Raw genomic sequence first — 25,727 nt, 5'->3', positions numbered from 1 at the left:
GGTTTTCACATGCAGCTAACTCGTTAAGCCTCAGCAAAGCTCAAGCAGAACTATGTAAAAACTAGCCGTCCACAAACCCTCTGGCACCAGTGCAACAATGGTCAATACTTCTTAGTAAGTTAGGATGTCACACATTTTTTTTTCTAATAAAGAACAAATTTCTAGTTAGCAATTGAAAAATGTGCTGCATATATAGTGTTTTGAATGTAAGCAATTGAAAACAGAACTGTGAGCATCGATGCATGACTTGGATATGTGTTTGTGGGGTTTGCAGTACATGTAGTTAACAATGTTCTCCTGTATTCTCTTCTCTTACTATGTATTCAAACGACAGGAAGTGGTGTGCGTCTTATGGGTAAACCTTTTACATTCATCAGTCATCCACACTGCAGAGCAGCTTTAGATCTGAGACCAGGCAAAACCTACCTTATCATGGGAGGATCCAAAGAAATTCACAGAGACGAACAGAGTCGATCGTGAGTTTGTTTTCTGTGTGTGTGTGTGTGTGTGTGTGTGTGTGTGTGTGTGTGTGTGTGTGTGTGTGTGTGTGTGTGTGTGTGTGTGTGTGTGTGTGTGTGTGTGTGTGTGTGTGTGTGTGTGTGTGTGTGTGTGTGTGTGTGTGTGTGTGTGTTGCCTATATTGTAAGTTTTGACATGGTAGTGTTCCTGAATAATATATAATTACTAAATTATCCTAATGACACATCACAATGACAAGTACAAAGCAGAAGGGCTGAGGCAGGAGATACATTTGTGTCACCTATGATATTTCTGATTTATTTATTTATTTTTTTTAATTCCAACATGTTATCCTTGGATTAAATGGATTATAACCGTGGCCTATGAACGAAACCTGGCCACATGAAGACCCAATGTGTTTTTCCCTTTGCTCTCCTCAGGTATCAGTATGTACCTAGTGAGAGAACCTGGATAGAGTACTGGCCAACAGACGCGGAGTGTCAGACTGCAGCATACAGACCGACCTGTCTGGGCATCGAGGACCTTGTCCAACTGTACGCACTCTTTAGATGTATATAATGGCTTTTGTTTGGCATTAATCTTAATATGTCATGTGCATGTATGAGATATGAAATGCAGCAGTCACAGTATTGCTGTACATTCTGTTGATTAAAAGAAGTCTTTATGGTGTCATGTGAGATTTTCTTATTGAAGCTAATTTCCACCATGCAAGCAAATGAGCCTCAAGCAATCCATTTTCATAATTTCATCCTTAATGTCTCTTGCTGTTTTTGGTGTGGTTTGCTCTTGCAAGAGTTCCAAGTCTGGTTCAAAAACCCTGCATAACTGTTAAATCGCTCAGTGTCACTGTTGTGAGGTTGGGTCGCATAATAGACACGCCCAAACTGTTAGGCTAAATGTCAATTTAAAGGAAAAAGAAAAAAAAAAACATTTCTCTGAGACATTATGAACACAGCTGCTTTTCTGTGGTTTTATTTTTGTAAGAAAAAATGCTCTTTAAATTTGAAGGATCCCTAATCAATTTTTCACTTGACACTTTGAAGTCAGTTGGGATCCTAGCACCATTTGGCATCTTATAAATGCTATACAATTGCTGTTTGCTTTTGGACTGGAGCCTGTCATTAAGTTTGTTTTGGTCCTCCAAAAGAAAAAGTTTGGGCACCGTTGTTTTAGTAGCAGTAATAATAATAATAACAATAATAACTTAGATTGATATAGCGCCTTTCACAAGACCCAAGGATGCTTTACACAGTAGAGTAAGTGCTACAGACGGAAAATTTAAACAGGTAACAAAGATGGGTGTCTGCCAAGGAAGCAGAGTTAAGAGAGGTAATACTGTAGGCTGTAATGAACAGGTGGTTGAGGAGTTTTTTAAACATGTCCAGAGATAAAACGTTGTCAGTTTTAGATGGTGACCTGTTACTTATTGCTTTTATCCTTAGTAAAAGCAGAAAAAAATTCCACCAGACATCCTTCCAGCTGGTTGAGCATTTCTGATATTTGTCGTAATGATATCACACTTAAAAAACAACTTTTAATAATAAAATATATCAGCCTTTAATTTGAAAAAACACATTGAAATCTGTTTTCAGTTGGACTTCAAGTCAGTATTGTTGTTGAAAAGCTGTGAATATCCACTCAAGCTCAAAATCGAATGGTTACATTGTAACCTCGAGTGAAGAGACTCTCTCCACTCCCAAACATATGAAATATGTAACAGAGTGGAGAGATAGTCTCGAAGCGTTGTTAGTGTTGTACCACAGAATGAAAAATGAATCCTTTGTTCATGACCAACGGTGTGTCTTCACCAGCGCTTCATGGTAGCTTGTCGGCATTGATAGCTGTGTTACTCAGCCAGGCCAGATTACCTCAGAACCAGAGACCTCCCGCATTACAAAAGTCAATCATAACTGATAAATAATCAATGTTAAGCTCTAGTTATAGAAAAAGGAGGCTAAGTCAATGAATATCCTGCTCAAAATCTGGCCCCAAAAAGTGAGAAAGTAATCTAAAGGTTAGAATTAATCATGGTCTTGTAGCGCGTGCCTTCACTCTTTTTATGTCACTCATGACAATATAATTGTACACACAAGGATTCTTCTGCTCATTTCGACTTTCAAGTGGTACAATCAGCCTGAATCTGGAGGTTCAGATGACGTCAATACTTTCAAGTTACAACTCATAAGATCTTGACACATGACAGAATGACTTGTACATCGTTTTATTTTGTCTGAGAAAAAATAAAAATAAAAATAAAAAAATTTTGTGTGGAGTTATTCTGTATGTGTGAACTTCAGGTTATTGGTATTTTCTGGTCCACTATTTTATAAGCACACAGTAATTTTGAGTATAGGAGATAATAAACAAAACGCAACAACAAAATGTCAAGTTTACAGTAAATGAGCTCAGACAGACATTTTGTTTTTAGTTTTGAGGCAGTGGGGGATTTCTTTATCTAAATCGAGGCTCTAAGGAAAGAGCATAGGCTTTTGTATGCTACAGGTTTTAAAGTCCATTCAGGCAAATTTATGATATTATGATATTGGGTTCTGTGAATAAAACTGAATCTTGGATCAGGTGTCATATTAAAAATCCCAGTGCTTTATAGATTAACATATTCACCCAAGCCCTGGAAATCTGATTTTCTCACGTGTCAGGAACTGCTACATGTCTGTCAACAATGTTTTAGGTGTTGGAGGGAGCACAACACTAACAGTGGGATATATGGTGCTATATTTGTCACAATGCACAAAATGGGACCCAAATGCAGGATATGGACAGACAAGAACTGAAGAAAAAGCTGAAAAAGCTCTTTGATTTCATGACTGAATAAACTTGATAAACAAACTGTGTATTATTACCTCGTTAATATTGTAAATATTCAAATTCTGACTTTGAATTTTGTCTCCAAAACTACGTCGTGCCTCTTTAAAAGGCTGATCGAACATTGTGCGCCAGTACAGGAGGACTTTAAGTGTGTAAAAGGAGAGTGCTGCAGAGCAGGAGTCAACACCAACAGCAGATATGGGATCAGGCAGGAGGATGTGCAGGACTCAGCTCTGGCTGTTGGCCTTTCTGGTCTTTTCCTCGCTTACTTTTCTGGCTGATGGTTCACCATTGTAAGTAGACCTGCAGTAACTTTTCACACTGTTCCTTGAATGTGTCCTCAAAGAGTCAGAGGAGGTTAAAGGGGAAAGACAAGAAAGAAACAGAGAGAGGTAAATGTGTACATACCGCCTGCACGGAGGGGTCAGCTGCACCATGACGAAAGACTTGTGTGTATTTTTAAGTAAGTACAAATATTATATCTGAGGTTGATGAATAACTTTGTTGAACTTGAACTACTCACTCAACCTATGCCATACAAACTTTAAATAAACTATATACACGTATTCAACAATTAGAAAACCAGTAATCTTTTTCTAATGCTCAACATTTAATCATACAAATGTTCAACAAAGCAAACAAATGTACAAATAAAATGTTACCATGTTTATCCATGATTTATTTCATCTATGCTGAACATTTAATAGCTTTCCCCTGCATGTTCCCACACTGGCAGAGTAGACATTTCTTCTTTTCATATGAATGTCATTCAATTTTCTGACATGTTGTAATAGTGGTGTTACAGGTTTCATTCAACAAAATGTTCAACTATTACTATGAACTAATATTCTAGATTTTGTTGCTTTTAACTCAACATAAATTACTTGCTATACAAACCACCAGTGGACTATTGCCTTGTCCATGTCCATCATACATCTTCACTCGTGCCAGAATTTCAATGACATAGTATATGGAAGCATAAGGTTGATTATCACTTACATACCCAGTTAATGTCTGCAGATTTTTACTTGGACTGTCCCAGTAAAGTGAAAAGTATGCACCAGTCAGCCACAACATCAAAAACGTGAGGTGAATAACATTGATCGTTCTGTTACAATGCCATGTTCTGCAGGGAAACCATGTAGACTTTGATACATAACGCACCCCAAAGTGCCGCCTCAGACCAAGTACACCCCCTCAGGGCGGCGACGTTCTTGATGGTCCAGCTTGGTTTGTATGATGTTAAGTTAAAACATCTGGTGGGCCGATTTGAACCTTTTGGCGGGCCAACTTTGGCCTATGAGCCCCACTTTGTCAAGCCCTGCTATTATTTACATAATTAACATCTACTAACTAAGTGAAACAGTTGAACTGCTGGATCTCAACTAATAAGCTGTTAAAATGTTATAGACTCTCTAAACTCTCTGTGGGCAGGCTATCCAAATAAACTGTTACCGTAAATTGACCTAAATGTTGCTTTGACTTTGCACAGTGTGGCATTAAGTCAGACACAGCAAACAGAGACGGGAATAATGTTGAAATGTTTTATTGATCCACTGCTGGATCTTACTCAACATAATCAATAGATCACTCCATGTGCAGTCCATGACGCAGCAAACAACTGTTGTTAAATCAGTAAATATTTGTGACAGTGTTCCTCAGACTGCCAGTAAGTCCTAGTGCATCCTAAACAGCATGAGGTTATTACAGTACAGTGACTGTATTCATTCTCTTCTCGCTGCCCTACAGGAAGCTGATGTCTGCCCCCAATATGCTGCGGGTAGGAACACCAGCAAACATCTTTGTGGAGTGTCAAGACTGCACCAATGATGACGACATCAAAGTCGATATCTTTGTAATGACCTTTCCAACCAAATCAAAGAGGCTGGCGTCCACGTCTGTGATGCTCACCAGTGCAAAAAAATTTCAGGACTTTGGAGAAATTAGGGTAATGTAGAGATACTGAAATATATGTTACTGTTACTTGGTTTAATTGTCAAAATATCTCAGTAACATTGGTATTTTAAAGCATTAATTTATCAAGTTTTCCATAATGACCACAAACAAAGAAACAAAAGTCTTAAATTGAGCACATGATATAACCCATCCTGCTCTTTACACACTGCGTGTGTCTCTGCATGTGGTTTCAGATCCCTGCTGGTGACTTCAGTAACGATCCTAACATGAAGCAGTATGTGTACCTGCAAGCTCGGTTTCCTGACGCAGAACTGGAGCAACTTGTCTTAGTGTCCTTCCAGTCGGCGTCCATCTACATCCAGACTGACAAGACCCTCTACACCCCCAGCAGCACAGGTGAGGACTGAATTAATCCGTTTGGGTATTTTTATTTCCAGAGTGAATGATAGTGCTGTCAAAATGCATAAAGGTCAGTTACACTAGTAGTGTAGATACCCCCTCTTTTGGCTCTTAACAGGAAAGTTAATGTCTTTCTTTCAGTTCATTACAGGATGTTTGCAGTGACGCCCGGCATGCAGCCTGTGGAGAGGGATAATGAAACTGATACTGCTATTGCCATTGAGATCGTGGTATTGTGTTTTATCTTCACGCACAGATTTGAAAGTTAAATGATATGACTTATCTAAACACATTTCACCTAGATATCTCCTCCATGCCTCAAAAATACTTGCATGTTCAAAAAACGCAGCAGAAGTGCCCTCATGGATGCCCCCTATGGTAGATAAAACATGATAAATTGCCCATTAGGGTGCCCTTCTAGTACCCTTCCTGTGTGCTGGTGCCCCACTGCATAAAGCTGATGCCCTTTTTGTTTTTTTCCACCCCTGCTCCTCAAATATCCTGAGTCAGTGTTGCCAGATTGTGCAGTATTTCACCCAATGTGGCTACTTTTATGCAACTGTGCAGGTACAACTAGTTTTAGGTGGGTTGGACAATTTAATTTTTTCTCTTGGAGTGCTTCATTTGTGTGACACTAAAAGCACTCCATGTACCATCTGACATCCGCCAATGAAAAGTTACACTAAATTACAATATACTATACTACTATATAGGATGATTCAGAGTGACAGGGCACTGTGACCAGTTGGCTCAGCTTAACACACAGAGTCATAACTGATGACCATCAAAACCATACTTCAGTTCACGTTACTCTTTTCCTAATCAGCACTCAGTCCTAGCTGTGTGAGTGAAAGGTAGCGTTCCGTACGTATCTAAAAGGTTTAATGTCGATCTCTAGTAACCACTGACCCACCACTCATCCGTGTCACCCTCTGCGTCAGTTGGTCATCTGAATGCAGCCTCTCCCTCAGCAGGAAGAGCGAGCAGATGGCAGTGAAAAGATCATTAATGGAGGATTTGATAAAAAACAAAGTAGCATAAATTGAAAAAAAATAATCTGTGGTTTGTTTCACTTTAACTGTTGTAAAGTTGTATCTTCTTTCAGACCCCTGAAGGCATCATTTTACCACGTGACCAAGTCATTCTAAAATCAGGGATGCACTCTGGAGATTACAGACTCACTGAAATTGTCAGGTAAGTTTTTGTGAAAGTTGTAGAGAATTTCTCTTGTTTATATCTATAGCTGAATTCATTTGTTTTGCTTTAACAAGGCTACAAGTCTACAACCATGCTAACGGCCCTGTGAGGCTGTACTGACCCCTTTCTTGCATGAATTATTAAACCACAAAGTACCAATTCCTTTTCAATGTCTGTTTTTACTCTTAAACAAGTGAAGTGAAATACTGCATATAGCCTAATCTATACTGAAGGAGTTACATAAAACTCAGCTGCATTGCACACCATGCACCAATGGTATAAAAAGTGACTAAATAAGAGATGTTTAAAATACTTTCATCCTGACTTAGATTATATTTTCTTTGTACAGCTTTTTGTCTGTGACTAAAAATACATACGTCCACTTCAGTGGTATTTTTGCACCAAAGTTTATTCTGCTTCCTGAACATATGTTTATAAATCTATCTAATCTAAGACTATTTAACATTACTGTTTAATAAAATGTGTTGATCAAATTAATCAACTACAGATTATATCCTAACTTTAAATAAAACATGCAATTACATGAGCTTAGTGCTAAAATCAGCGCTACCTACATGCTCAAATTGACAATACAGATACGCAGTGCCTGACGTGGGCTGACACTCACCTCTGAGCCGGTACATTTTTTACTTTTAAATTTTTACTCACACAAACAACAACAAATTTAGACTGGCCAACAGGAGCACCATGGGGAATCCTGGTCTCATGATGTCGATGGCGCCGCTGTGGGCAACCACCTCCTGCTCCCCCATTTCATTTTAATCCCACTGAAGTCAGCAGCCTACTGCTTGAAGGAGTGTTGGATAATCACCAGAGTCAGAAGGATTCATCCTGTGGAAAACATACACGCTCACACCGGGAGCATGTCCATGACTTTTTGAAATGGTCAATTTTGTCCCCATCAGCTTTTATAGCTTGCAAACGAGAAATGTTAACTAACAAAGGAACAAACTTTGCTTTCCATTAGCACCTACTCAAACTAGCTGCTTCTGATTCTGGTGCTATGTTATGACAAAATTTTAACCCAAAACCTAAAATGTAAAGTACACTATAAACAGAGGCCAACAGCTAACAGCATGTGAAGGAAAACTTAATGTTCATTAAGGTACGAAGGTATTAAAAACTAAATACCCCCAAAGCCTCATACAAACAAACTGCAAGTAATATCTACAGTATGACTTATATGTTTGTGTGTGTGTGTGTGTGTGTGTGTGTGTGTGTGCGTGTGTGTGTGTGTGTGTGTGTAGTATCGGACTGTGGAAGGTAGTGGCAAGGTTTCACAGCAAACCACAGCAGAGCTTTTCTGCAGAGTTTGAGGTCAAAGAATACGGTGAGTCAGAGCAGAGAACCTCTCAATCTGTAGTAAAAAAAAAAGTATCACTTGTACTGATATTTTGCAGATTGAACACGCAATAAAATGCATTCAATTTTTCAGTGCTGCCCAGTTTTGAGGTTAAACTGACACATGACGACCCCTTCTTCTACGTGGACAGTGAAAAGCTCGACATCAACATCAGAGCCACGTACGTGAAGGTTTTTGTTCCGTGGATTAAGAGATCAGGTTGAGATTTATTTTAAGTTTAGGTGGCTTTCTTCCTTTTCATGTATGTGTTTTTCTTTTTTCTTTTTTCTTTTTGCTGTTACATTTTCACCACACCCATTTTCTAACTTCTTTTTTAGCCTATTGTAAAATCGTCAATGTCCTTGTGGTTTCAGGTATCTATTTGGTCAAGAGGTGGATGGGACGGCCTACGGGGTGTTTGGGGTTATGCATGGAGGTCAAAAAAAGAGTCTTCCCAGCTCTCTTCAGAGAGTGACAGTGAGTACATACTCACACATTTACTTGTTTGTGTTTTTCTCTCTCGCTCATTCTTTTTAGTTAGCAGTTGTGCAGCAAAGACAAACACAAACCTCTGCTTGTTTTACAGCTTACTGAAGTAGATTAAGTAAAGCATTTTTAAATGATGTGACGTTAGATCAACAGCGGCAAAGGAGCGGTCAGGCTGAAGAAAGAGCACATTATGCACACCTTCCCGAACATCCACGACCTGCTGGGGAGCTCCATATTTGTAGCAGTTGGCGTGCTGACGGAGAGCGGTAAGAAAGAGAGAATGTGCCTGAGAGTTGTTGCCTAATGTGAGGCCTCACACAGAGCACAAAATATGGAGTGAATATGAGGTATAAGACCCCACAAAGGGCAGCACGAATATGCACTAGAAACACATTAATTAGAACAATTGATGAAGTATAGTATTAATACTGAATAGCAGAATTTAACTTGCATTGCATTCACCTTGGGGCACCACCCTTTAAAAAGTAAAGAATGACAGCCAATTAATTCAAAGTAATTAAGTCTCACTGTGGAGGTGACTAAGCTCTTGGCTCTGAACCCCACAATACACACAAACGCCATAATCAACTTAATAAAAAAAACACAAAAAACTGCCAGCTACACAAACACCTGATACATACTGAACACACAAATGAAAACATAAAGGCAATGATGAATGAATGCAATGAATACACTGAAGAACAACTGATGAATGAAGGAGGACAGCAGTACACCAGATTAAGCAGTGCATGATATGACCCAGTGGATAAAAACATGAACACCATTCAGCAGCTGACAGATTGATACACAAGGGAAATACTTGTAGCGATCCAATATCACGCTACAAGTATACTACCAAAAAATGCATGTAATTTTGCTATGCTTCCATGTACATTTATGATACTTTACTACGCTTAAGTGCACTTGACTTTTGAGTTTGTACAAATACTACTTCAGTAATGTTGTATCAAAAGATACATTTTGTAGTGTAGCAAAAGTGTATTCCTGCAGGTGAGCCATTCAATATAATTACTAAAACATTTATATGTGAAAATCTATGTATTTGATGTGATCAAAGTATACCTTTAAAAGCGTAACAGTTTTACCTTATTTTGATTTCATTTGTAGTGTTTTGAAGATGAATATGCCATTTTACAAATGAAGTAGTATTTGCTTGTAGTATACAGTAAACTGAACTAGTACAGTGAAATGCATACAGTGTCTTCTCAAATTTACCATCCAAAAAAATTTTGTGCTTCAAATTCTTATAGGTAATGGCATGGCAAAGACATCATGTCCAGATGAGGCTCATTAGGCGTGCATTAATGTTTTTCTGTCGTCAGTCGAACTGTATCTTTAGTCAATCAGTCAAACAAGACCAGAGGGAAGACAAGAGAAGTAAAAGTGCTTGTACTAATAATTAGTTATGTAATAATTAGTTTGAGTGTGTATGTGCATATATCTTTGCACAGGTAGTGAAATGGTGGAGGCAGAGTTGAGAGGTATAAAGATTGTCCAATCACCGTACACCATCCACTTCAAGAGAACGTCCAAATATTTCAAACCAGGAATGTCCTTTGATGTTGCGGTAAGTGTGCACTTGCATGTTATCAAAATAAGGGAGTACATCGAATTGCCACCAAAAATTCACCAGTCACAACCAATCACACAGGACCATATCCTGGAAAATAAAAAAAACAATATATTTATTTTTAATAACCTAGAATAAAAGACATTTCTTCAGTGCTACGTGTTATTTTTATGGATGTTGGCATTGAAAACAAAACCTGAACTGAAAAAGGAAACTTAACTAGCACACGTGCATTAAGAATGATTTGATTCTATAATCCTTTATTGAGCGACAATCATTTAACACCGACAGTTTTTTTGTTTGTTTGTTTGTTTTCATTGACAGCAGTTTTCAGTTTCAATGCTCTGTCACCACTTTGCTTAGGAAGGGAGGAGTTTGAGTGGAGGTGGTAAGGAGGGGGGTGATTTAAATATAATCTCACCTACCACACACCTATGGTTATGTTTTGAATGACATATTTTGTATATTAAAAAAAAAAATTATAATTTAAAGTCACTGTCCTGAGTCCTAATTGTATATGGATCTTAATTATAATGCAAATCTCTTCAAACAGAAAATTAGAACTTTATAGCTAACGATTCACTGATCAGTATTAAATGAGTCTAGTGGGTATCAACAGTATGATGATGCCTCACTTTACCTGAAGGTACACAAAAAGAGTAACTAATGATTCAGTCATTAGTATTTAATCAATCAGTGGGTGATTAAGATAATCAAGAACAACCTTTACAAGAAATTGGACTAAATGTCAATACACAGATATTAATGAACTAATCATTTGCTAATGATTCATTATCTATTTCCCCGTCTGTTCAAATCCTGCCCAAGTGTTACCCTGACATTTGCAGACAGAATTTCTTATATTTCTATAAAAGCAGACGAAAGATTGTCCTGAAATGTCTTTTATGGGATAGTTGGATGTTTTGGACTGTTTATTGGCAGGTTGAAGTTGTGAATCCTGATGGCAGTCCAGCAAAAGATATAGGAGTGGTGGTGGATCCAGGTGAGGTGCAGGGCATCACTTCAGAAAATGGCATGGCGAGGCTTTCCATCAATACAGAGAAAAATCCTACACCAATGACAGTCACAGTAAGTGTTGAGAATTGCTTGGATTGTATTCGTTGATTTACATTTTGTGCTTCAGTAGAAAATGTAGGCAACAGGTAAATACTGGACCTCCTAGGTTATTGAGATAACTGCCTTTAAATGACCCCTTTTAAGGTGAGCCGGTGTGGATTCTCCTTGACGTGTACATCACAACTGCCAGCCAATAACATCACTTTTCAGTGTATGACGTCAAGCTAATGGGGCAGCTTCTGGTGTGGCTGACTGATGCTATGAATAGTAACTTCTCATGCACATTATTTCATGCAACATATGCTAACCTGTGTGTTCAATTTGCAGGCAAAGACCGATGATCCTCAAATTTCACCTGAAAGGCAAGCATCAGCCAACATGACAGCCATCCCATATAGCACGACGAGCGACAGTTACATCCACATAGGTACTGAAACAACTCAGGGATGGTGGTGGCAGTGCTTTCAAAAATACCATGCACAACTTTTTCAATGTCTATTAGTCATGTTGATAATTGAACTATTGTTATTGCAGCCGTGGATTCAGCTGAAGTGATATTAGGAGAAAACCTGAAAATCAACCTCAACCTAAACAGGCAGGAAAGTACAGAAATTGACATCACATATCTGGTGAGAGGTTTTGCACTTATGTATGCGTGTGTTTGTGAAAATGCTTAAGTGTTCATGTTGCTTTCAGCAACCTACGTAGTATGTAAGCATACTAGATAAGTACTGATGTGTAAATCTGTGTCCCCAGATCCTGAGCAGAGGTCAGCTGGTTAAGTATGGCCGTTACAAGGCAAAAGGTCAAGTACTGATATCAGTGATGGAAACCGTTACCAAAAACATGCTGCCATCATTTCGCATCATAGTCTACTATCATACAAATGACAATGAAGTGGTATCAGACTCTGTTTGGGTGGATGCAAAGGACTCCTGCATGGGCTCGGTGAGATACACAACAATGATGCAGCCGAGTTTAAGTGGGCAAACAATACACCCACACGCAATGGGATTCATTTTATCTGCATCTGTTTTATCTCTGACAAATACAAGTATGCCTCCTCCTTTAGCTGAAGCTGGAACCAGCATCATCAAGTTCATCCTATGAGCCTCGCAAGATGTTTGGTCTGATGGTCACTGGAGATCCAGGAGCCACGGTGGGACTGGTCGCAGTTGACAAAGGCGTCTACGTCCTAAACAACAAGCACCGCCTCGACCAGAAAAAGGCAATTGCTTTATCTTTGAAAATATTTGACAGGGGCTTTAGTTCCATATTTGGACTTCTGAGTAAGTCAATATTACTTGGTTGTTAAACTGCAGTGTGTGCAACTTTGCATGCAAGTGTCTGATGCAAACTCAGTCTTACTCACCCATGCATACACACACCAATAGCAGTAGACCAACAATTCCAGGCACTAGCGTAGCCATCTGGAGACTTTTGGGGTTCAGTGTCTTCCTCAGGAACGCTTCATCACGTGGACGATCTGAGGATTGAACCAGACTCTGGCATTAATGGATACCATGCTTTACCTCCATATGTGTTCTAACCCTGTTCCTTGTCTGTTTGTATTTTCATGTGTGAATTACCTCCACTTTGCTCAGGTATGGGACATGGTCGAGACATATGACACCGGCTGCACACCAGGTGGAGGGAAGGACGGTATAAGTGTGTTCTCCGATGCTGGGCTGTTGTTCGAGTCCAACCTGGCTTCTGGGACTAAGTACAGAAAAGGTGATAATACATCACTCTCCAGTATTATTCTTTTCCCTCCACCTGCTGATCCCGTTCCTTCCAAATGCCACGTTGTCAGCTAGGAGCCAGGGTTAAGCTGAGGCAGGGCAAACACATGATAACAAATACAGCTGAGAATGACTGCTTTAGTCAAACATGCAAACACGTCCCTGTATATACCCTTCTCAGGCTTTAATATTGTACCAGTGAAATATCACTTATTACATGTGCATAGACCATTTCTTTCTTTTCGGGGAACTCTGCTTAAACAAACTGTATATATGTTTGTATTTCTTTCAATATAATGCATATAAAACCAAATAACCCTAGTAATTCTAAAGTAGGTGTGACTTGTCATTTTACCTTCATAAAAATTGCTGCCACGCTCATGAAATACTTCCATTGTCATTTTGTGTATTGGCAGCGTATATGTGTCGGTGCAGCACGTTTTCTTGCTTGTTGTTTTGTCTATTTTCATGTTGCAGTGTGTTGAGTTCTCTCAGCCACCATGCATTTCCATATTGGCCTCAACAGTCAGCCATGGTGATCGGTACATCTGCTGATCTTGCTCCCCCGTCTTTTGTTAATGGTGTCAAAAATCACTCCATAAATAAAGTTTCTGTGAAAATATTACATTTTAACAGTCCAACAAATATAGATATTATTTCTAGCCCTACAACCTGCATCCTACCAGCTAAATATTGATTTTAAGAATATTCCATCAACTATACCAGAAATCAAGTCTAGGTCTAAACTTGTTGGGTTCTGTTGAAGATCTAGTCTTGTTGCGTTTCCAGAATTGAATTGCCCGGCCCCCAGCAGGAGCAGGAAGAAACGAGCCGCTCCATTAAGGGATGTCACTGGCAGCTTAGGTAAGAACCACAGCTCTAAACTACCCAATAACCTGCCGACTGTCCAGCCATCTTCTGCCACACAGTCCAGGCTCTCGAAGAAGTTTATAGTTGGACATCTCGTGTCGATGACTCTCACAGTACAGTTTTTTTTTTTTGTTTTTTTTTACCATACTATGAAATTGTGGAAAGATGAAGCAAGTTAAAACTCTTTTCACAATCTGTTTCTCTTATTTTCTCGTATTTGATCTTATGACTTAGGTTTCAGGTTGGTTAGAAGTTTGAGTTTTGCCCAGTTGTACTGATATAACAGAAGACGAGAGGCCATAAGACAAATTATTTTTCTTTATATATGTGTATATAAATCCCTATCCTAAATGAACATTAAACATTGTGCTACTTTTTAACTAATTAGGTGATTTTAGCCTCTGATTAAGCAGCTTTTTTCATGCCAATCTGGCAACACTGCTTGTACTCCATCCCTTTTCACCTGTGTGTATCCCCACAACCCTCTTTCTTTCCAGCGAGTCAATATGAAGATCAACTGCAGCGTGACTGTTGTTTGGATGGCATAAGGGACGTCCCTGTTTCATACACATGTGAGATGCGCAGCGAGTACATTGGAGACGGTGAAGCCTGTGTCGAGGCCTTCCTGCATTGCTGCAAGGAGATGGAAAGCCAGCGAGCTGAAAGGAAGGAGGATAGCCTCCAACTGGCTAGAAGTAAGAGACAGGGGCAAGGGATGGAAGGAAGTCCTGGGTGGTTACTATCCACGGTCATACTGCTAATTAGAATAGCCTACAATAAAATGGTAACAATTTTGATGACGGTTTAGGTGAAGAGGATGACAGTTACATGGACACCGATGAAATTGTTTCTCGTACCAAGTTCCCTGAAAGTTGGCTGTGGACAGAAATCAAACTGCCTCCTTGCCCTGAAGGAACACGCAACTGGTGAGTCAACAGAAATATATACACATAAAAACTGAGAGTACACAAAAACGTAACATTTTTCTTCATTTCAGTGACACCACATCAGTGAAGAAAAATATTCCTCTGCAAGACTCAATCACAACCTGGCAGTTCATTGGCATTAGTTTGTCAAGAACTCACGGTGAGGATGCAGTGATGAAAATCCATCTTGTGTTTTAGTTGTTGTGGTGGTGGTGATTTTCTTTGGTCTGTCCCTCACTGAGCTACACCTCTTTCTTTGCTATGTTGTTTCTTTCCTGTTTTCTTTTAAGGTATCTGTGTGGCCGAACCATTAGAGGTAATTGTGCGAAAGGAATTCTTCATTGATCTCAGGCTGCCGTACTCAGCTGTCCGAGGAGAGCAGATAGAAGTTAAAACAGTCCTCCACAACATCAGCCCTGATGCTGCCACAGTAAGTCTGGACAGGACTGTACTTTTCATGAACCAATCTAGGGAAGCAATTTAAGGAAATATTCAAATAAACCTCTCTCACATAATAATGTGACTCTTCATAAAAGATTTGTTTAGGCTCTATTCTTCTCAGTACTGGAGCTGGATACTTATTTAGGACACATGTGGTATTATTGTTGTTCTCCGTGTAACGACATAGAGTTCCTGAAATTGTTACCTCCGTCTTGTTTTCAAGGTGCTCGTGGAGCTGACTGAGACGGAAGATGTGTGCAGTGCAGCTTCTAAGCGTGGGAAATATGTCCAGAAGGTTAAAGTTGGAAGCCAAAGTACACGAACTGTACCCTTCATAATTATTCCCACGAGGGAAGGGGAATACAACATTGAGGTCAAAGCAGCTGTGCAAGACTCATATCTCAGTGATGGAGTCATGAGGATGCTGCGGGTGGTGGTAAGAGCAACACACTCATGTTGTTGGTTCAGAGCTTTTCTTCTATTGTCCACAGCTATATGATTAGGTTTAAAAACATTTTTTTTTTAAAAATACATATTGTGTGTCAAACTGCTACAAATAGTGGACTAAAAACATAACACACCTTCTCAGAAGTACCTGTGATTCCTGATGTTTGTCCTAACTGTTGTTTTTCCAGCCTGAAGGCATGCTGATTAAATATCCTCAGACTGTAACACTTAACCCGGAAAAAAAGGGTTTAGGTGAGTTTACTTGTTAAGCAGCTGAAGCATGAAAAAAACTAATGTTGTCGTCTCTTCTGTAACAGTTTAATTAACTGGCCATTAATTACATATTTGTTCTACCAACAATTTTGAAAGTGCAATTAATCTAAAGAAGTTCCACCAGTAACTGACTACCCTTCCAAGCTGGAGACAAAGCTAGCCTTTCATAACATATTGTTTTTCAGTATTATTTTCCAATCAGCCAACCAAGCAGCCCTTTCTACAAATGTCAGGGTTTGGATTAATGCAAACATTATTTGACAGTTCTTGCCACAGTTTTGGGACATCAAGGCACGAGGGACAATAATGGGAACAAGTGAGAACACCCAATGGGGCGCAAGAGCTTACATAACTGAGAGTGTCCATGCTTCAGCGACTTTTCTGGCAGGGCTAAAGAGATAAACAGCTATGCCGCCTCTGGAGGACAAAAACAAAGCTCAAACCATTGATTTTACTTCTACTTGGCCTGTTAATTAAAATGTTGCAACATGTGTTTATTGTTTGCAAATTAAACCTGAATCTCTTTCTAACTTTTAGATGGCCAACAGGTAGAAATTATCACCAGCAGAATTTCTGTGCAAGATTTTGTTCCAAACACACCTACGAGCACACAGATCTCCGTGACAGGTAAGATATGTAGATGTCGTGGTATGTGGTAAAGTGATTAATACTGTAGTATTAATCAGCCATAACATTATAGCCACTGACAGATGATTGTCATCAATTATCTCGCACCTGTCAGTGCTCTGGATATATTAGGCTGCAAGTGAATATTTTGTCCTTGAAGTTGATGTGTTGGAAGCAGGAAAAATGGGCAAGTGTAAGGATCTGAGCGACTTTGACGAGGGCCAAACTGCATGTCTTTTTGGGTGTTTCCTGTCTGCAGTGATTAGTACTAGTGGTCTGAGGAAGGACAACTGATGAAGCGGCAACAGCGTCATAGGTGCCCAAGGCTCATTGATGTGCGTGGGGAATGAATGCTAGCCCGAGTTGTCTGAACCCAGAGAGGAGCTACTGTAGCACAAATTGCTGAAAAAGTAAATACTGTCTTCGATAGAAAGGTGTCAGACTGAGTGCTGACCCCTCTCCACCACTGAAAGCAGCTACAATCGGCACGTGAGCATCAGAATTTGACCGCAGAACATTCCCTTCATGGAAACAATATTCCATAATGGCAGTGGCCTCTCCCAGCGGGATAACACGCCCTGCCACACTGCAAAAATGGTTGAGGAATGGTTTGAGGAACACAATAACGAGTTCAGGGTGTTGACTTGGCCCCTAAACTTCCCAGATCTCAATCCAATCGAGCATCTGGGTGATGTGCTGGACAAACAAGTCCAATCCATGGAGGCCCCACCTTGCAATTTACAGGCCTTAAATAATCTGCTGCTAAGGTCTTGGTGCCAGATACCACAGCACACCTTCAAATGTCCATGTCTCGACGGGTCAAAGCTGCTTCAGCAGCAAAAGGGCGACCTACAAAATATTAGGCAGGTGGTAATAATGTTATGGCTGATTGTGTCTGTTGTTCCTCCTTGTTCTTAGTGGCAATGTATGGCCTCACTTTTTGTGTAAATGTTTGCAGGAAAAGAGCAAGAAGATATTGTGAGGAATAGCATAAATGGAAAATCAATGGAGCAACTGATCCAACAGCCCTTGGGCTGTGGAGAGGAGAACATGATCCACATGACTCTGCCTGTAATTGCAATCACGTATTTGGACAAAACCAACCAGTGGGACCCTCAGGTCATTGAGAAACGTGCTGAAGGACTCGAACACATCAAGACCGGTAAGCTCATACAAATGTATTTACTAAAGCACAGATAGCATGATGATCCTACCCTCTCACTGAAGTTACATAGTGAAGAAACAAGTGATAGGGGGGAGGCGTGGCTGAGACAGAGACACCATTCACCCTATTACAAGGCACTGTACCATCAACATGATTTTGAAGCTGTTATTTTAAGGTAAAAAAGCTACATAATGTTGCTTTAAAGGGTTGCTCAAACTGGCTTCCAATTGATAAGATTCAGTAAAGGTTGTATGTTTGTTTTTTGTAGGTTACATGAATGAGCTTAACTACCGTAAAAATGACGGGTCTTTTGCGGCGTATACTGATCAACAAAGCAGCACCTGGTGAGGCCAGCAAACATGCATAAACTCATGTCAATCCTGACAAGGATAGGTGTATTTCATGGGCCATAAAGGAAATGATTCTATAACTGCCTCTCCTCTCGTCTCCTCTCAAAGGTTGACAGCTTACGTTATCAAAGTGTTCGCCATGGCCAACAATCTGGTGGCAGCAAAAGAGAACATCATCTGTGAAGCTGTCAAGTTTCTGATTCTCTACGCACAGCACCCTAATGGCATTTTTACTGAAGTTGGAAAGGTGTCCCACAGAGAGATGATGGTGCGTGCACTGATTTCATTAACACGAGTCTTCAACTTGAGGCAAAACAAAGAATAAAATCCAAATTACATGGCATTGACTCTCATCTTGTATGAATAAAAACATTTGTAATATTTATCAAATTAATACTAAAGATTGTACTGACACGTTTGTTCTTGTCCATGTGCACGTGTAGGGTGATGTGAATGGCACAGATTCAGACGCCTCCATGACGGCCTTCTGCCTCATTGCCATGCAGGAGTCACGCACACTATGTGCTGCCACTGTCAGTGTGAGTACCTCACCTTCAAACAATGTTGAGTTCATTTTCCCTCACCTCTTTTACCTCTTTATTTACTGACCCTACACCACAGTTAGGACTGTAACTAATGATGTTGTCCCAGGGTCAAATAATATGACAACATTCAATAAAGCAATCTGTTTAAAGGTGCAATATGTATGAATTGGCCACTTGTCAAATTCATTCTCAAACCAAATAGGGGGCATCATTTACTGCCGCTAACTGTTAGCTAAGTTAGCTGTGCAGCTAGCGGTCCGGACTGGTAGCTTGGAGTGGTGGTGTTAACACTACTAGCACAGGAGCTTCGGACTGGGCGAGAAATAGCGAGAGTGTAGCTGGTATCACTAATCTGATTCAGACTCAGTGCGGTCACTGAGTGTTAATATATGTGTGTTAGTCCTGTGATATACTGGTGACCTGTGCATTTTTTACCCCGTATCTCTACCAGTAGCTACATGTTGGGATTGGCCCAGCAGATAACATTACTGTACTCTCAATTATTTCACTGCCCGTTACTATTGATCTGTTCTAACCTTATTGTCCTTCCTTTTTGTCCCCTTCTGTCCAGAGTCTGTCAAGCAGTGTAGACAAAGCAGCGGCCTACCTGGAGAAGCGTCTTCCCACCCTCACCAACCCATATGCTGTGGCCATGACATCATACGCCCTGGCCAATGAAAACAAACTGAACCAGGAGATCCTCTTAAAGTTTTCTTCCAGAGGTTTCTTCATACAGCAATAATCACATACATGTTGACATGAAAAGTGATGATGAAATAAGACTGAAATATAGAAACTGGCCATGTACATAGTTTGACCTCTGCAGTACACATGGTCTCTTGGCTTGCCACGAGTACAGTATAGTAATACAAAAATGTGTCTGATTTCCTCAGAGATGTCCCACTGGCAGGTTCCCATGGGGCGTGTTTACACATTAGAGGCCACAGCTTACGCTCTTCTTGCTCTGGTGAAGGCCCAGGTGAGCATGTCCCAGTTATCTGTATCTGAATGTCAGCAGCATGTCCCGCCTCAAAAACATTCAGCAGTCATCTTTCATGGTACCAGACTGAGAGGTAGAAGGTTGGTGAAGACAAGCAAGGAGTGCAAGGATTTTTTCCATGACAGCTGACCATTTAAGTTATATAGATCATTTTAAAAAATGTCCCATTATATTATCTGAAATGTTATCAGAGAGGCTGCTTTCAGTATTTCAAACTTTTGCAGTGCGCAGCAGTTATGTCACTGCAACAAATATTATGGCACACATTAGCAGCAAAGGTAAACGCTGTTATAAACTTGACAGGACAGAGGAAACTCTCCAGGGGAAACAGGATTAAGCTTTCAGCATCTGAAAATATTATTATTAGACACTTATAGATCAAAACAAAACAAACCAAACACTTCCTCATTAAGTAACTCAGAAGTCATTAAAAGAGGCTATTTTCTTAGCAACCCACATATTGGTCAAGCCCCACCTTTAGCACCAGCAGAGAAAAAATCCTCACGTCATCCATGCTTTACTACTTCATAGCATGTTGATCTTGAAACTCTGCCATCATTTTGATCACAACTACACACCTGTTTAGTTTCCTGACTGCACCTTGCACGGCTGTGATGCCATCGTGATGACAAAAATCTGTCCACAGACGGACAGACATTTAAACACCTGGCAAATTACTCAAACCTGCTCATGTGGTAGTTCCCTACCTTTTGAGGCACACTTCTCGATGCTACAAAATGTGTCTCGCAGACATGATGCTTTTGTTGTATCTTGCTTGTCCGAGTCAAATATCATCGTGCCAAGATAGAAAAAGTACATTTGGTCTGGAAATATAAGGTATGCTTTCGAAAATGGCATGTAGTACAGTATAACCATACATTATATTTCTGCTATATAACAGCTATAACACATTTTTCTTTCTTTTCACTATAATATTTTTTTAAAAATTCCCATGCACAGTCGAACACACTGATTCAACTATTGCCTTTTCGTAAATAAAGGCGTTTGATGAAGCCAGACCGGTTGTCAGATGGTTCAACAAACAGCTGAGAGAGGACGGAGGCTTTGGATCAACTCAGGTATCAATCTCATTTTCCATCTATAGTTTTTCACCACTGTTCACTTGTTTTTTAAGTAGTCTGACCTCAAACCATTGATTCATTTTCTCACCCACCCTTCTCTTCTTTATTCTCTCCAGGCTACTATAATGGTGTACCAGGCTGTAGCTGAGTTCTGGACCAGTCCGAAAGGACCAGAGTACGATCTGGATGTGGACATCATGTTGCCAGGCAGGTCAAGGCCTATCAAGTACAACTTCAACAGGGAAAACCTCTTTGCCACAAGAACAGATAAAGTGAGAAAACACACACACACACACACACACACACACACACACACACACACTGGCTCATTAATGCTTTCCTGTTGTTTCTTCTGTTGACATGTGTGTATGTATTTGTGTGTGTGCGTGTGTGCATGTTTAAATTCACACAGATCAATAGTATAAACCAGAATGTGAAAGTGACTGCCATGGGCAAAGGTGAAGCAACAGTGACAGTAAGTAAAATATGTTTTTGAGTTTTAACCCTGCTCAATTATGCTGTTGAAGAAGACTTGAAACCAGCGATTTCCTGTAGGTCATCAACTCATTAGGAAACGGTTTACTGTGGTATTAAATCAAGTGAGAAGTGGGATCATGTTCTCAAGAGCTTACATTAAATCATATCTCTTTTTAAAAACAGTTGAGTCGCCCCCTGTTGGCCGTTAGAAAGAAGGCAGGCTTTAGGCACTTCTGCATTGTCTTCACTTTTCATACCCGAAGACTACGTCCACTTCTTTCTTTACAGTCTGTTTACTCAGATGAGTCTTTAGGCTTCTTTTTACCATGTGTGGTGACTATGTTATAGAGATGCCTTTTAGCTTTTCAAACAACGACATGCACTTTTATCTATGTGACAGATGGTGTCGCTGTACTACGCTCTGCCTAAAGAAAAGGACAGCGACTGTCAGAAGTTTAACTTGTCAGTGGAGCTGGTCCCAGGTAATTAGTTGTCATTTTATCTGTAGGTTTTGGTCAGCTCTGTGGAGTTTTGCTGTCCGTCCAACCTTTCACCAGGTTTTCTTGAATGAGAAAGGATTTTGTGCTCATTTAATATTTTGTGCCTGCAGAGAAAATGGACGATGATGAGATGGTATACAGGTTGAAAATATTGGTTTTGTAAGTACAATGAAGAAGTCATACCAACAAAGACGACATTATCTCTCCACCATCATTCCACCTCTCCCCTTTTCTCTTTCTAATTCTCAGTTTCATTTCTATTGTTTGCTCTACATTGATGCCATTGTTTTTAATCACCTCGTGTCTCTGATTTACTCATTCCCTATGTCCATTTTCACAACTTTTTTGGCATTTACTTGAAACACAAAGCAGTCTCACCACAAAATGACTGTTTTGTCAACTAATTAAAAATTATATTTGAAACATTTGTTTTAGAGCAGTTGATAGTTATATATCTTTATCGCAGCTGTGTCTCTTAATATTTGATAATGGGCGTTTCTTCCCTATCTCAAGTATTCTATCCATTTTCTGTACAGGTTTAAGGACAAGGAGCGCGATGCAGCCATGTCACTTTTGGATGTTGGTTTGTTAACTGGCTTCACCGTTGACACAAACGACCTGAGCTTAGTATGACATACACAAACACACACACACACACACCCTTTTGTGTCCAAACATTAAAACACATTTTTGAGCTTTGTGTGTGTGTGTGTGTTCCTGTTTAGCTATCCAGGGGACGTGCCCGCACTATTTCAAAATACACCATGTACACCGCTGACACAGAAAGAGCATCTGTCATCATCCACCTGGACAAAGTAAGACATCAGTGTCTCCTTCCTGTGTACTTCTCTCTGCCGTGTTCCTTCTCTCTTTATCTCACCTTTCCGTTACACCTCTCTGCAGGTCTCTCACAAACGACCAGAAGAGATCACATTTAGGATCCATCAGAAGCTGAAAGTGGGCATCTTACAACCAGCTGCTGTGTCTGTCTATGAACACAACGACGGTCAAAACAGTAACCGTGAGTGTCAGAGACGCTCGGAAACAAAATGCATGCTGGCTCTGCCTGTGACACACAAACACACACACGTGAAATCTGGCAGGGTTGATTAAATTACATTACATTTTCCAGATACACAATGCACATTTTCAAATGTGCTACAATCATCCAATTAGCACAAAATGTTTTCCAGATATCTCTTTTTCTAATTGCAGAGACACATTGTATGAAATTCTACCATCCAGAGAGGAGAGCTGGACAGCTCCTGCGGCTCTGTAGAGGTGATGAATGCACATGTGCTGAAGGTAAACAGGATGATGTCTAACTGATGACCTAATCCATCTTCTGCTCACATAAATTTGTTACAGCAGAAACTCTTGCTCATGCTAAACCATATATTGATCACTGATTTGGGGGCTGCACTTGCCTGTGATTGTTTGCTTGTTTTAAAGGTGCGATATGTAACATTTCTAGTTGGAAACAAAGTTATCGACGGAATTTGAAGTATCATGTTGAAGAGGTATCTACTGAAGTTAGCATGTTAACCAGCTAGCCCTGGCCCGGCCTGAGCTGGGCCAAAGCTCTAATGCTAGTGATGTGAGCACCTAGCTAATGGTAGCTACTGTTGGCAGCATTTAGCGCAAACTCTGGTGAAATGCTGCACCACTATTTGTTCTAATTATGAATTCAACAGGTGGCAAATTCTTACCTTTGGCACCTTTAAGATCTGGTGAAGGAGATGGTCATGTAGCATAATTAATTTCTATGTTAATAGCAGAACTTTCTGCCAGGCAACAATAATCCCATAGGATCAAAGCAGAAGTCAGCGCTTAAGAATAAGTCACTAACATATTTAAAACAGCTGTAAGCTTTGGTTTCCTATTAAAATAAGTGTTAAATAGCTGTATATTCCAACACTTATCACTGTTGCAGAGTGTTTGGTCAGAAACCGATGATACCAGCAATGGTGAAACAGAGAAAGCTTCTAATTCCAGCGCTCCCATTGACAGCTTAAACTACCAAACAGGCCAAGCGATGAAGAAACGCTTGAAGAAAAGAAAGGGGCAAAGAGAGCTGCCTCGAAAGAAAAGAAAGGAGTCATGGAAGTGTGTTGACATAGAGAGATTGCTCACTGCAAAACGGACAGGAAGTTAGCTAAAACAGGGACAATGCATACATGTGCTTATTTAATCAGGCCATCAGTTGTGCATTTACCTTGTGCCTGTTGTGTACTCCCAGAGAACTGCAGTATGCAGAAGAAGGGCAACATAAGCAATGCTGACCGCACAGCTAAGGTCTGTGAGACTCAACTGAACAGCAATATAGATTTCGGTAAGTGTTTGTGTATGTGTCAGAACGTGAGTGAGAAAATGAGAGAATCAGTGAGAGACAGAGCAAATAATCTGCAACTTGTTTATCCTCAGCGTACAAAGTGAGACTGCAAGAGTTTACAGACGGCTTGTCCACTGACATTTACACAGTGCGGGTACTGGAAGTCATCAAGGAAGGTGGGTAGTTATCTGGGTAGTTACTTTCCCTCTGAGAGGTGAAATACCACATTTCTTTCCCTTTCTGAATTGTGTGGCCACTATGAATGTTGAATGAGTAAGCCTATAATCTGGGCCATTTTCACCACTTTACCACTTGCCTTTGTGTTCTCCTCCAAGTTATTTTGGCTAGCCTTGTCTTCCCGATCTTGCCGTACGTTTGACTGTCTGCCCATGTTTCTTGCCCAGTTGGGCTGGACTGATATCCCTCTGCTCCTAAAACTCAGCAGTTAGAAAATACAATGTTATCATAACTGCTATAAAAGAGTTACATGAAATGTAAAAACCAGTGTGTAGTAAACCATAGTTTTCCTTTAAGCATGTTCTCGCTCTTACAATATACAGGCAATGATGATGTGGGTCCTCTGGGTAAACTGCGCACATTCCTCAGTTATCCACACTGCAGATTGGCTTTAGATCTGAGAAGAGATCAAACCTACCTCATCATGGGTGATTCCAAAGATATCTACAGAGATGAACGTGGTCAGACGTAAGTTTGCTGTGTTTGTGTGTGTCTGGTTCTGATCTTGTCACCGTTTACATGTGATGGTGGTGATGATTTTTCTGGTCATCCCTGGAGACCTTACGTGTTTTTCACTTTTCTCTCCTCAGGTATCAGTATGTACTCGGAGAGAGAACCTGGATCGAATACTGGCCCACAGAAGCAGAGTGTAAAAGTCAGAAACACAAGCTTACCTGTGCAGGCATGGTGGAGATGGTTGAGAAGTACACGCAACATGGATGTGAGCAATAGAGAAAGTGATGGAAATAAAATGTTCTTTTCAAATTGTTTTTGTTTTGAATTATTCTTTAACACTTTACATTACATCCACAATTCACATCCGTACTACATTGTACAGAAGAGGCATTAGGCACTGGCGGCTGCTAGGGAATTTGTGCACGGAGCGTGCACTCAGCCAGGTGAGCTAAAACTGGAAGTGACATCCTTGTGAAGGGTACTCAGTCATCCTGTCAGCATCGCTCTCAGAGGAAGGGAAGACAAAGACACTGGTGACGAAGGACAGACATGCAATAGGTTTATGAGAAAAGACAAGAATCTAAATGAACAATTCATGTCTCATTTTCAATTAATGTGTAAGAAAGGACTTGAATACATTTTAATTGACAGTCATAGGGGTGCTTGTGTGGCTATATTTAAGTGAGCACATAACACAATTTAACTAGTGACTCTTTCAAGCCAAATCCAAGGGAACCGGTTCATCCAACCCATTTTAATCCAACCCATGTCAGACTTGTGACATGGACAGGCGTCACCATGAGATTACACTCAAACTAGTTAAAGTTGTGACACAGCAAAACCAACTGCTGACAAAGCTACAGTCACAAGCTTACCCAATGAATGCCCACCAGATGGTGCCAGACACAAGCAGAGAAGT

General features: G+C 40.2%; 2 protein-coding genes across 2 annotated transcripts in view; both read left to right on the top strand.

Annotated features, from left to right (window-relative positions):
* Positions 1–1,098, top strand: part of LOC311250330 (complement C3-like) — a gene marked incomplete at its 5' end in the record, with an annotated part of 37,832 nt that extends 36,734 nt beyond the window's left edge. The window contains 2 exons of the mRNA XM_084341973.1: positions 335–476; positions 899–1,098. Coding sequence (XP_084198099.1) covers positions 335–476; positions 899–1,037 — 281 coding nt within the window. The 3' untranslated portion in view covers positions 1,038–1,098. The remainder of the gene's footprint in view (positions 1–334; positions 477–898) is intronic.
* A 2,434-nt stretch (positions 1,099–3,532) lies between these two features.
* On the top strand, positions 3,533–25,084 carry LOC311274160 (complement C3-like; the record flags this gene model as incomplete). Its single annotated transcript, XM_084381600.1, has 43 exons — positions 3,533–3,598; positions 5,055–5,253; positions 5,456–5,618; positions 5,763–5,851; positions 6,727–6,815; positions 8,087–8,169; positions 8,275–8,362; positions 8,556–8,658; positions 8,816–8,936; positions 10,143–10,258; positions 11,204–11,350; positions 11,666–11,765; positions 11,873–11,967; positions 12,095–12,286; positions 12,411–12,566; positions 12,943–13,072; positions 13,870–13,944; positions 14,448–14,645; positions 14,759–14,876; positions 14,948–15,036; positions 15,167–15,306; positions 15,541–15,753; positions 15,953–16,016; positions 16,575–16,664; positions 17,623–17,826; positions 18,098–18,173; positions 18,288–18,447; positions 18,623–18,718; positions 19,296–19,446; positions 19,618–19,703; positions 20,726–20,803; positions 20,923–21,078; positions 21,219–21,281; positions 21,684–21,765; positions 21,894–21,942; positions 22,320–22,410; positions 22,509–22,598; positions 22,687–22,804; positions 22,999–23,088; positions 24,023–24,115; positions 24,208–24,291; positions 24,676–24,820; positions 24,943–25,084. The coding sequence occupies exons 2-43, from the start codon at positions 5,062–5,064 to the stop codon at positions 25,082–25,084; spliced, it is 4,905 nt and encodes a 1,634-aa protein (XP_084237726.1). The 5' UTR covers positions 3,533–3,598; positions 5,055–5,061.
* Between the last annotated feature and the right edge of the window lie 643 nt (positions 25,085–25,727).

The sequence above is a fragment of the Pagrus pagrus genome (assembly GCF_965226575.1).
Source record: "Pagrus pagrus genome assembly, chromosome: 2".
NCBI classification, from domain to species: Eukaryota; Metazoa; Chordata; class Actinopteri; order Spariformes; family Sparidae; genus Pagrus; species Pagrus pagrus.
Note: the sequence above shows the minus strand (reverse complement) of the source record. Positions and strands in the feature narration are given on the sequence as shown.